Below are 13,430 nucleotides of genomic sequence, written 5' to 3'. Positions count from 1 at the left end.
GTTTTAGTAATTCTGTCTCAAGGCCAGGGACCCAAAATTCCAACCCAGGAATGGAATTTTCTCAATGCCCTTCCTACCTTTCCTTCCATGCTCCCCCTGGGTAGGCACCAGGGGCTGGCATTGTGGCCATTCTGGGCACTAGGCAGTGTTCCTGCCGGAACTGGCACAGGCTGCCACAAGAGCCCTGGGCCCCACTGCTTTCCAGCGAGCCCTCATCAGACCCTTGAGCCAAGGCACTTGTCAGGGGAAGGGGGTCAGATCCATACAGGTGGTTCTTTGCCCTTATATGTCTTATATGCTAAAGCGCCAAGGGATGACTCAAGAGCACTGATTCTACAAGCTCAAATGCCTTAGAATCTAGGTGTGTCCAACCTTCTGCCCACGGGTCATATGCAGATTATTTGAGGACTGTTTTGTTTATCTTTGGTGTCAGATATCATGATAAGTGTGCCGGATCTTTCCTTTTGCTCACCAGCTTTCATTAGTGTTTGTGTACTTACTGTGTGGCCCAAGACAACTCTTATTCTTCCAATGTGCTGCAGAAAAGCAAAAAGTTTGGACACACCCTGGAGACCTTTTTTCATACTTAGGGTCTTCATGCCAAAAGTCTACCACAATGATTTTCCTTTCTTTTTTCTTCCCTTTTCTTGCTTTCTAATCCTTATAATTTCTTATGTTTCATTATAACACGAACAACCTTATTGAGATGTATATTTAGCAAGTGGAAATCTTCCCTAGTCAAACTCATCCAAAGCACATTCTTAAGATACTGTCCATATAGATATGTCTACCTATTCTTAACCTTTGCTGCCCTATGCACATACCTACACCTTTCTCTATACCTATGTCCAATTAATTTGCAGTGGTTATCCAATTGTTTGCCCACTGTGATGCTTGGAATCATAGTTTCCTAAATTTGGGAGGTAACCCAGTTTGAAAAGTAAAAGGCAGATGTCTTGTACACCTGCATTAATAGCTCCTTGCAGAAACTTTTCTGAAACTTTGTCTCAATGATGATATTATGAGTTGGGGATACAAATATCTAGATAATGGGAAGCCAAATACATTGGTTTGCGCTAAAACTATTTTATTCCCCAGGATGCACACAGAACTATACAATTTTTTTTTTCAAATTTCCTCATCACCTCTTCATTTCAAAAAAATTCTGATACATTCAATAATCCTTAAGTTAATATATATTTTATATTATCTGTGATTGTTTTTTCTGATACATTCAATAATCCTTAAGTTAATATATAATATTTTATATTATCTGTGATTGTTTTTTTCTGATACAGAAAATGTCTGTATCAGAAAAGGGGAACAAAGTCCTAATGACTTTCCATTTTAACCAATCCAAATGCATTTTACATTGTACATGAGATCCTATTCCAAATTGATCTGTATATGAGTTTAGCACATTATAATTGGTACATGTTTTTAATAAAATGTACAATTCTAGGTGCTAGCCCTTGTTCTTTTGCTGAGTATATGTACCATTATTGCTTTTACCCAATAGGAAAATGGTATTTTGAAATGTCAAATAAGATAGACTAAGAAACATTAAGAATTCTCCTCTAAAAAAGGACATTCTGTAATTACAATCTACTGTTATTATTGTAAGATCACAAAAAAATACCAGAACAATGGCCAGGCTCAGTGGGTCTTGGGGAGTGAGAACAGGGATAAAACAAGTATAGAACGAGCCCTTTACAGCCCTGTCTTTGAAACTCTGTGTGCTCACTATATAACTGGGTGATGACAATAATGCTGTATTAAACAATAATACACTCACCTATTGTGCCAGGGAAGGGTTAATGTCACATCAGAAAAGTGATGTCCTGGCTTGGCCATTAACCATCTATGAGTCAAGGACACATTATGTCCCTTCTTCCTCAACTTTGAGCCATAAGAGAGTTTCTCAGATCAAAGTAAAAATTAAAAAAAATCACTCTTGTATACACAATTAAGGGTGATTCTAATTTTTTTTAGCTTAATATGTATAAAAACAAATTAAGAATAGACTTATGTTTAGACTTTTTATTGAATTCTAAACCCAATTGAATTTGGACAAATAAATACTGTAAAGCCAATAACATTTAAAGTAACATTAATTTATTGTGATGGACAAAGATTGCTAAAACTAAATCTCTGTTCTCAGTGAGATACTAAAATGGCCACACGGTTCAGAGACTTTTGAGTTTGGTATCTATTACCCTGGGCACCCCCCACACTTGATTCTTTCACTAAATTCTTCCATGTATGAAATCAGGTTGCTTTAACTGGGCAAAGTTTACTGATTGTTCTTTCTAATTCTTTAAAAAGCTGGCGCCCATGATGCTGGATACCAACTGCACATCTTGGCCCTGAAATCGTGTGCAAAACTTGATAACACAGTGGTCATCTAAATGATCCTGGGTATTCTTGCATTAATTTTTAATATAATAATGGAAATGAAACAAGAAATTAAAAATAAATTCCAGGGACTTGTCAAACTGGAGTGGATCTCTCCAACATTCACATCTCATGAATTCAGGAAGAGTGTCTATGATTACAAGCTGCAGTTCTTGTTTTTGCCAATAGCTTCAGATTCTAACCAGATCTCCCTTGATGAAAATGACCAAAAGATAATTTGATCAGTTTGACAATCTTCCACATCCCTTCCCTAGTCAGTCTGCTCATGTACCAATAGACACTGCCCTGAGTGGGGGGAAAAAAAAAAAACCTTAGATGAGCCACTCCCTGGAGAATGACCCAGGGTAAGAGTGCCATTATCTCAAGAGCTCTTCTGCTCCACCCTGGTCTTATCGGATTGCGTAAGATCCGGGGGAATGTAGTTTGCAGAAGCGCTCAGCACCACCCACCACCTCCAGTGACAAGCCCATCCCTCACTGGCTCTCTCCCTCATCCTGTCTCTCACTGGAGTGTTTTTCTGGGGCGCTGCTGAGAGAGAAGGGGATGGCTCCTCTGCCCACAGAGAAAACATGGAGCAACTCTCAACAGAATGCTTTCAGTGCTGACAACATTGGGAGCTCATCAACATCCTGGAAGACCTTCAAAGCAATAACATTTGGGAAATACCTGCAAAAATGAGGAAAACCTTTTCCAGTTGCCCCAAGGATATTTGTTTGAACGCTGAAAATACCACCTTTGCAGAGGAGTCTTTTCTGCTGTCAAGAGTTAAGAGAATTATTTCTTTAGAAACTCAATGCTTATTTATTTACTAGAAACTAACATGCGCGTGGTTGCCCTGACCTACTTTTGAAGTCATAGTCTCCTCCATGCACTGGTGAAATAACAAGGCAGGCGAGGAAACTCATTTCACGTGGAAGGGTGAGACTTCTAAATAGAGCTCATATTTTTAAACATCTTAAAGAAAAAAATAATTATTTAGGTCCAAGAAGAAAAGAAGTATCATATTTCATCTACTTCTCAGGTAGCATTTGCAACCAATCTTTGAACATCCACTCTGCTTTGTTTCCAAACCAGTGGTTCTCAAAGTGTGTTCCCCAGATCACTAGAAGCTGAAGCTGATAAGAAATGCAAATTTTGAGGCAGTGCCTCAGAACCACTACAGAATTAGAAACTCTGGGGTATGCCCAGCAATCTGTTTTAACAAGCCTTGCAGAAGATTCTCACACCAGCTCAAATCTGAGGACCATTGGTATAGACAGGGATAATAGTTGGTTCTCCACATTGGTTCACGTGACAGTCACCCAGGGAGCTTTTAAAAATATCTGGTGCCCAGACCTCATATTCAAACCAGTTAAATCAGATTATCTGCACACTGGGACTCGGGTATGAGTGTTTTTAAAGTTTCTCAGGTGATCCAACACACAAGAGAACAGGTGCTTTTCATCTACACTGCTCAGAGTGTGGGTGTGGACTGGCAAGTCCTTGTCCCTGCAGAGCTTTGGGCCTGCCCCAGGCCTGCTGAGTCAGAATCTGCATCACAGGACCTCTGGGTGATTCCTGCCCATGTTACAGTTTGAGTCTTACATGGGCTGTTACTTAGGCAGCATTTGATTATTTAGCTATGTGATGGTTGGGTCTTTATGAGCTTGCTGGTTTGCGTGCTGTATCCCTGGCTGTGCTGTCTCTCACATGTGAGTAGTAATACAAATGTCTCCTTTCTCTTTAATAGGACACAACAGACTATGTTGCATATGTAGCTAAGGACCCTGTTAATCGCAGAGGTAAGCAATGCTTGACCCTTATAATCTCTCATTTGTACACATCTGGGCTTAACATGGTATACCAGATGTTCCTCGTGATCTCAGCCGCTTCACTACTATGAGCAGCGTCATACTGTATTATTAGGGGTAACTGAGGCTGCATTGCTAGCAGATTGCTGGGCTGATTCAGGAGGTGCTGGATGTCTCTGAGAAGCAAACACACTTGTATCCAGATGGCTACAGTTTGATACCCATGAGCAGTGCCTGTCCACTCTCTGGAAGTGGAAGACTACCAGGTGCCCATCCTCTGCCCTGGTGCAGCTCCAACTGAGCCACCTGGGCAGCCTCACATGGCCCTACCCAGCCCTAGAGACCAGTGTCTGCACTCAGGGTGCTGTCTGCCTATACCCCTTTAAACTTCTAAGGCCCTATACACAGGCTAGATGGGGAAGCATTTACAAAACCACAGTCCATTGGATGTTACCACAGCCAGGAGGCTGCCAACCAAGGTGCATGGCCCTCGAGTCATAGGCAGCCACCAAAGGGCCACACCTACAGCTGCAATTTGAAACTGACAATAAAAGCCATTAATGGGATTTATAAGAATACAAAGCAGACTGCCTTCCCTTATAGGAGGGTTCCTCTCCTCCCACCTCCTACCCCAGCCACCAACTGTTAAGATTTTCTAGTTTGTTTTGCATAGTTTTTAATATATATACACATATACATATTCTCATCTTTATAAATTTCAGGACAAATGAGATCTTCACATTCTGAAGTCTGTTCAGGCAGACTTCTTCACTGGTTTTACTGCATTGACAGAGCAACAGGTTCAGATAGTTAATGTGTCAATAGGCCTAGCAAACTGCCACCACCCCCTCCCACCCCATCTGTGAAAGATTGCATTCACACTTGAGTGTGTCAGAGTTATTTTCTGCTGTACCTTCACCAGCCCTGAGTTAATGGGCAGTGATGGGGCACTGTCATTCCTTTCCGTGATTTCGCGAGGCTGAAGATAATAAGATCATGCAAAGAATTTGAGCTTTTGTTCTTCCCCAGGTGAGCTTGTTTCACCATAAGCCATCATTTGGGGGGTAAAGGGGGGTTCTACAGATAAGGGGCTCAAATGTAGACAACTTCCTATTTTATAATGGTCACATCATCACTCCTGAACAGGGGTGTGGTAATTAGAAAGTTCTGAAAGGAGGAGGAGTGTGGGTGGTCTTGCTGGGCCCAGGATCAGCCCTGAGACCCCCTCCTAGTAAAACACACTCCAGCTGGCCACTTCTGGAATGGGAAGCAGCTTTTACATAGTGACTGTGGCCAGCGCCACTCAGGTGGGTGGGGTCACAGCCAGCAATGGTCAAGGCTACTGTGTCCAGCCCAACTGAACAAAAGCCCCCGTTCTGCCCATTTAGAGGCTGTGTTGTTCGTGTCCTCAGGCTCCTCTAAAAACAATAGCCCAAATTGGGTTGCTTAAAACAATAGACATGTTTTCTCTCAGTTCAGGAGTTTAGATGTCCAATATCAAGCTGTCCACAAGGCCACTCCCTGTGAAACCTAGAGGGAGCCCTTCCTTCCTCTTCCAACTTCTGATGGCGGCTGGTGATCTTCAGCGTTCTTAGGCTTTTGTGCAGTAGAGGCATCACTCATCACTTGTCCCTTCGCCATCACACAGTGTTCTCCCTGTCTGTCTTCACATGAGCTTCTTTTGGTGAGAGTGCCAGTCATCTTAGATTAAGGCCCACCCAAATCCAGTGTGACCCATCTTTAACTAGTCACAATTGCAATGTCTCTATTTTCAAATAAGGTCATATTCTGAGGTTCTGGCGGTTAAGACTTCAACTTGGAAAGGACATGATCCAACCCCTAACAGAGGCCACCCCTTCTCTATCCCAGGGGCCCGCCAAGTCGGTGGGGCATAGCAGAGTAGTGGGGTATGCCTTTCCAGGCATAGGGTTCCCAGCTAGGGTCATCAGCTGTTGAAGCTCTTTCTCTATTTGAGTTTCAAATTAACTTCAAGTAGTCTTAGATTTTTTTTTCTTTTTTGACGTGTTTGCTAACTCCTAGGTCAGTAGGTCTCAAAATGAGCTGCAATTCCAAATCACCCAGGGGAGCTTTTAAAAATTTCAATGCTCAGTCCTCAGAGAGGGACCTAGGAACACTAGGAACAATCTTTTTTATTATTATTATTGTATTATCTATGTTTATTGAATGATAATGGACTTATTAGCAGGTACTGACATTGAAGATAATACTTTCATTTGTATAATAGTTAATATTCACAAAGAGACAAGAAGTTTTTAACATACTTGCACTTGATATATGTGTCTTAAATGCTATTACTGATCATATATGGAAGTGTCAATGTATTTCTTGCATTCTTAAAAACAACCTAGCAGATGTTTTACATTTGGATTATTTGGCTTATGTTAAGACATCTAGGGGTTGGAGGATGTTTTTATTTACCTCAAATTATTGTACATTTTCAATTTCTCAGGATTGAAAGCTATTTTTCAGAAATATTAGTCACAGGGATAAATGGATTTCTTTTTTAAAAAATCATTATTTTTTTGGTTTGGGATTCATTGAGGGTATGAAGAATTAGGTTACACTGACTGCATTTGTTAGATAAAGTCCCTCTTATAATTGTGTCCCACCCCCAAGAGGTGTGCCATACCCTGGGACCCCACCTCTCCAGGTGATTCCAATGCACAGCCAAGTCTGAGAAACTGGCTTAGGTGTAGATCCATAAGGAGTGTAGTTCCGATCATTGGACTTAAAGCCCCATAAGTACACAGGCCTTTTTTTTTTTATATATATATATTGTTGGGGATTCATTGAGGGTACAATAAGCCAGGTTACACTGATTGCAATTGTTAGGTAAACTCCCTCTTGCAATCATGTCTTGCCCCCATAAAGTGTGACACACACCAAGGCCCCACCCCCCTCCCTCCGTCCCTCTTTCTGCTATCCCCCCCCATAACCTTAATTGTCATTAATGTCCTCATATCAAAATTGAGTACATAGGATTCATGCTTCTCCATTCTTGTGATGCTTTACTAAGAATAATGTCTTCCACTTCCATCCAGGTTAATACGAAAGATGTAAAGTCTCCATTTTTTTTAATGGCTGAATAGTATTCCATGGTATACATATACCACAGCTTGGTAATCCATTCCTGGGTTGGTGGGCATTTAGGCTGTTTCCACATTTTGGCGATTGTAAATTGAGCTGCAATAAACAGTCTAGTACAAGTGTCCTTATGATAAAAGGATTTTTTTCCTTCTGGGTAGATGGCCAGTAATGGGATTGCAGGATCAAATGGGAGTTCTAGCTTGAGTGCTTTGAGGTTTGTCCATACTTCCTTCCAGAAAGGTTGTACTAGTTTGCAGTCCCACCAGCAGTGTAAAAGTGTTCCCTTCTCTCCACATCCACGCCAGCATCTGCAGTTTTGAGATTTTGTGATGTGGGCCATTCTCACTGGGGTTAGATGATATCTCAGGGTTGTTTTGATTTGCATTTCTCTAATATATAGAGATGATGAACATTTTTTCATGTGTTTGTTAGCCATTCGTCTGTCTCTTGCCCATTGATATATGGGATTGTTGGTTTTTTTCATGTGGATTAATTTCAGTTCTCTATAGATCGTAGTTATCAAGCTTTTGTCTGATTGAAAATATACAAATATCCTTTTCCATTGTGTAGGTTGTCTCTTTGCTTTGGTTATTTTCTCCTTAGCTGTACAGAAGCTTTTCAGTTTAATGAAGTCCCATTTGTTTATTTTTGTTGTTGTTGCAATTGCCATGGCAGTCTTCTTCATGAAGTCTTTCCCGAGGCCAATATCTTCCAGTGTTTTTCCTATGCTTTCTTTGAGGATTTTTATTGTTTCATGCCTTAAATTTAAGTCCTTTATCCATCTTGAATCAATTTTTGTGAGTGGGGAAAGGTGTGGGTCCAGTTTCAGTCTTTTACATGTAGACACCCAGTTCTCCCAACACCATTTATTGAATAGGGAGTCTTTCCCCCAAGGTATGTTCTTGTTTGGTTTATCGAAGACTAGGTGGTTGTAAGATGTTAGTTTCATTTCTTGGTTTTCAATTTGATTCCAAGTGTCTATGTCTCTGTTTTTGTGCCAGTACCATGCTGTCTTGACCACTATGGCTTTGTAGTGCAGACTAAAATCTGGTATGCTGATGCCCCCAGCTTTATTTTTGTTACAGAGAACTGCCTTAGCTATACGGGGTTTCTTCCGGTTCCATACAAAACGCAGAATCATTTTCTCCAAATCTTGGAAGTACGATGTTGGTATTTTGATAGGAATGGCATTGAATAGGTAGATTGCTTTGGGAAGTATAGACATTTTAACAATGTTGATTCTTCTGTCCATGAGCATGGTATATTCTTCCATTTGTTAATATCCTCTGCTATTTCCTTTCTGAGGATTTCATAGTTTTCTTTATAGAGGTCCTTCACCTCCTTCGTTAGGTATATTCCTAGGTATTTCATTTTCTTTGACACTATGGTGAAGGGAGTTGTGTTCTTAATTAGCTTCTCATCTTGACTGTTATTGGTGTATACAAAGGCTACTGACTTGTGGACGTTGATTTTATATCCTGAAACATTACTGTATTTTTTGATGACTTCTAGGAGTCTTGTGGTTGAGTCTTTGGGGTTCTCTAAGTATAAGATCATGTCGTCAGCAAAGAGGGAGAGTTTGACCTCCTCTGCTCCCATTTGGATTCCCTTAATTTCTTTGTCTTGCCTAATTGTATTGGCTAGAACTTCCAGCACTACGTTGAATAATAAAGGTGACAGAGGACAACCTTGTCTGGTTCCAGTTCTAAGAGGAAAAGCTTTCAGTGTTACTCCATTCAGTAAAATATTGGCTGTGGGTTTGTCATAGATAGCTTCAATCAGTTTTAGAAATGTGCCACCTATGCCTATACTCTTCAGTGTTCTAATTAGAAAAGGATGCTGGATTTTATCAAATGCTTTTTCTGCATCTATTGAGAGGATCATGTGATCTTTATTTTTGCCTCTGTTAATATGGTGGATAACGTTTATGGACTTGCGTATGTTAAACCAGCCCTGCATCCCTGGGATGAAGCCTACTCGATCATGATGAATGACTTTTTTGATGATAAGCTGTAATCCACTGGCTAGGATTTTGTTGAGAATTTTTGCATCTATATTCATGAGTGAGATTGGTCTGAAATTCTCCTTTTTGTTTGGGTCTTTTCCTGGTTTTGATATCAGGTTGATGTTTGCTTCATAGAATGTGTTGGGGAAGATTCCTTCTTCCTCAATTTTTTGGAATAATTTCTGCAGTACAGGAATAAGCTCTTCCTGGAAGGTTTGATAGAATTCCGGAATGAAGCCATCTATACCAGGAAGATTTTTTATTGTTTCTTTGATCTCAGTGCTTGAAATTGGTCTCTTCAGGAGCTCTATTTCTTCCTGGCTGAGTCTAGGGAGAGGGTGTGATTCCAAATATTTCTCCATTTCCTTCACATTGTCAAATTTCTGGGCATAGAGTTTCTGGTAGTATTCAGAGATGATCTCTTGTATCTCTGTGGGATCAATTGTTATTTCCCCTTTATCATTTCTGATTGAGGTTACTAGAGATTTTACTTTTCTATTCCTCATTAGTCTGGCCAATGGTTTATCTATTTTATTTATTTTTTCAAAAAACCAACTCCTTGTTTCATTAATTTTCTGAATGATTCTTTTGTTTTCAATTTCATTTTCTCTGATTTGATTTTGGATATTTCTTTTCTTCTACTGAGTTTAGGCTTAGATTGTTCTTCTTTTTCCAATTCCATAAGATCTCTTGTGAGATTGTTGATGCGCTCTCTTTCTGTTTTTCGAATGTAGGCATCTAAAGCGATGAATTTTCCTCTCAAAACTGCTTTTGCAGTATCCCACAGGTTTTGGTAGCTTGTGTCTTCATTGTTGTTATGCTCAAGGAAGTTAATGATTTCCTGTTTTATTTCTTCCTGCACCCATCTGTTATTCAACAGAAGATTGTTTAATTTCCATGCCTTTGGGTGGGGTCGAGCGTTTTTGTTAGAGTTGAGTTCCACCTTTAGTGCCTTATGGTCTGAGAAGATACAAGGAAAAATTTCAATTCTTTTGATTCTGTTGATATTTGTTTTGTGTCCCAGGATATGATCAATTTTGGAGAATGTTCCATGGGGTGATGAGAAGAATGTATATTCTTTATCTTTGGGATGGAGTGTTCTATATGCGTCTGTCAAGCACAGTTGTTCTAGGGTCTCATTTAAATCTCTTATATCCTTGTTTAATTTCTGTTTAGAGGATCTGTCCAACTCTGTAAGAGGAGTGTTAAAGTCCCCTGTTATGATGGTATTATCAGATATCATATTGCTCAGACTGAGTAAGGTCTGTTTCAAGAATCTGGGAGCATTTAAATTGGGTGCATAAATATTTAGAATTGAAATGTCTTCTTGTTGTATTTTTCCCTTGACCAAGATAAAGTGACCATCTTTTTTTTTTGACTTTAGTTTCTTTAAATCCACATGTATCTGAAAATAAGATTGCAACTCCTCTTTTCTTCTGAATTCCATTTGCCTGAAAAATTGTCTTGCAACCCTTGACTTGGAGCTTTAATTTGTCTTTTGAAGCCAGGTGTGTTTCTTGCAGACAGCAAATGGATGGCTTGTGTTTTTTAATCCAGTCAGCCAATCCATGTCTCTTCAGTGGGGAATTCAAGCCATTAACATTTATGGAGATAATTGATAAGTGTGGTAGTATTCTATTCGTCTTATTTTGTGAGAGTCCATTGCTTAGTTTTATCTTTTGCATCAGTGTGGAGGTTAGGTTTTGTCCTTTAATTTCTGATTTCCTACTTTGCTGCTGATCCATTGTGGTGGTCAGTGTGCAGAACAGGTTGAAGTATTTCCTGTAGAGCTGATCTTGTTGTGGCGAATTTCTTCAATGTTTGTATATCTATAAATGATTTGATTTCTCCTTCAATTTTTTTTTTTTTATTGTTGGGGATTCATTGAGGGTACAGTAAGCCAGGTTACACTGATTGCAATTGTTTGGTAAAGTCCCTCCTGCAATCATGTCTTGCCTCCATAAAGTGTGACACACACCAAGGCCCCACCCACTTCCCTCCGTCCCTCTTTCTGCTTCCACCCCCATACGTTAATTTTTAAGCTTAGCTTAGCAGGGTACAGAATTCTGGGCTGGAAATTGTTCTGTTTAAGTTGATTAAAGTTAGATGGCCATTGTCTTCTTGCTTGGAAAGTTTCATTAGAGAAGTCTGCGGTCACTCTGATGGATTTGCCCCTGTAGGTCAACTGGCGCTTATTCCTGCCAGCTTGCAGAATCTTTTCTTTTGTCTTGACTTTGGACAGGTTCATCACAATGTGTCTTGGAGAAGCTCGGTTAGAATTGAGGTGACCTGGTGTCCGATATTCCTCTGAAAGCAGTGTGGCAGAATCTTTGGTGATATTTGGGAAATTTTCTTTTATAATATTCTCTAGTATGGCTTCTATTCCTCTGGGGCATTCTTCTTCCCCTTCTGGAATTCCTATAACTCATATGTTGGAACATTTCATAAAGTCCCATAATTCTGACAGTGAGCGTTCTGCTTTCTCTCTCCTCTTTTCTGCCTCTTTTACTATCTGAGTTATCTTAAGGACTTTGTCTTCTCCCTCTGAAATTCTTTCTTGTGCATGGTCTAACATGTTGCTGATACTTTCCATTGCATCTTTAAGTTCCCTAATTGATTGCTTCAGTTCCTTCAGCTCTGCTATATCCTTTTTATATTCTTCATAGCGTTCATCTCTTATTTGGTTCTGTTTTTGTATTTCCTTTTGGTTATTTTCCATTTTATTAGCAGTTTCCTTCATTGTTTCCATCATTTCTTTCATCGTTTTCAACATGTGTATTCTAAATTCCCTTTCTGTCCTTCCTAACATTTCTTTATAGGTGGAATCCTCTGCAGTAGCTACCTCCTGGTCCCTTGGCGGGGTTGTTCTGGACTGGTTCTTCATGTTGCCTGGAGTTTTCTGCTGATTCTTCCTCATGAGTGATTTCTCTTATCTGTTTCCTTGCCCTAATTTTCCTTTCACTTCCTCTTGCTCTTTAAGTTCTCGTGCCTGTGGACTAAGGTTTCGGTGAGTCCTTTTGGTACAGGACCAGAAGGGTGAGAAGGTTGAAGAGCAAGAAAGGGATGAAAGAAAGGAGGACCGAGTGAAAAGAAGAAAAAAAAATTGAGGAAGGAGAGGGGGTGGGTAAAAGGAATATTGACAAAAAGAAGAGAGGCACAGAAAGAGGGAGACAGAGCAATTTAGGTGTACAGTAGGGTACTTTGATACAACCTTAAAAAAACCCCACCTTCTGGGGGTACCCAGTTGGGTGGTTCCCTTGAGGTCAGTAGCTCTTTGCTAACCTGATCAGACACAGTACCCCACCTCCACCAAGTAGAGAGGAAGGACAAAAATGGTATAAATCAAACCAAAACAAGCAAACAGAAAACTTTACGGTATAAAATTAGGTGAAAACCAAATAATAGTGGTAGAAACACTAGCAAAAATGAAGTTCTAGTTATTGAAAAAGGCAGCAATGGGAAATTATAATTAAACTAGAAAAATTGAGAAAGAAAAAGGATCTGTATGGAAAAGGTTGAAATTGAAAAACAAAACAACATCAACAACATCAAAATAAACAAAAAAAAAACAACCTACCCCCCCCCCAAAAAAAAAAAAACACAACCAAAAACAAAGCAGTATGTATATGTTATTGAATATTTTCTGGGCAACATGTGGTCTTCTGGGGTATGATATGTTAATCACAGTTCTGATACGACTGAATGCTGCTGATTTCTCAAACCCCAGCAGGTAGACACCCTAAATCTCTCTTCAGCCCACTTAAAAGGCACTTTGAACTTGTAAACTTGCTGAGCAGAAGCTTTCCCAGGAAAGTGCTTGTTACTGGAATCACTGCTGAAGTGGCTATCCACTTACCCAGTGTGCCAAAACTGGTCTCACTCTGCCCCTGAGGGTTAGGGCTGCAAGGCGGCTCAGACCCTACCCTTAGGCTACTTGGTCACTGGGTTACCAGCTCCAACCTGATTCTAGCTCTGCGACCCTGAGGGCGGAGGTCCCGGGGCAGATCGCTCACAATGGCTCCCTGTGACCCACAGCCAAACACTATTAGCTCCGTCTGGCTCAGCGGCTCAGACTGAGGCCCTAGACAACAGCCAAAGTTCTCTGTACTCCC

General features: G+C 40.3%; 1 protein-coding gene across 4 annotated transcripts in view; it reads left to right on the top strand.

Moving 5' to 3' along the window:
- SHC3 (SHC adaptor protein 3) overlaps positions 1-13,430 on the top strand; it is a 197,727-nt gene that overhangs the window by 91,676 nt on the left and 92,621 nt on the right. For all 4 annotated transcript variants that reach the window (XM_053578739.1, XM_053578730.1, XM_053578722.1 and 1 more), the window contains exon 6: positions 4,145-4,196. In XM_053578739.1, the coding sequence (XP_053434714.1) occupies positions 4,145-4,196 (52 nt within the window). The remainder of the gene's footprint in view (positions 1-4,144; positions 4,197-13,430) is intronic.

This window comes from Nycticebus coucang, chromosome 2 (assembly GCF_027406575.1).
Source record: "Nycticebus coucang isolate mNycCou1 chromosome 2, mNycCou1.pri, whole genome shotgun sequence".
NCBI classification, from domain to species: Eukaryota; Metazoa; Chordata; class Mammalia; order Primates; family Lorisidae; genus Nycticebus; species Nycticebus coucang.
The sequence above is the reverse complement of the archived record's forward strand: the minus strand, read 5'-3'. Positions and strand labels throughout refer to the sequence as shown.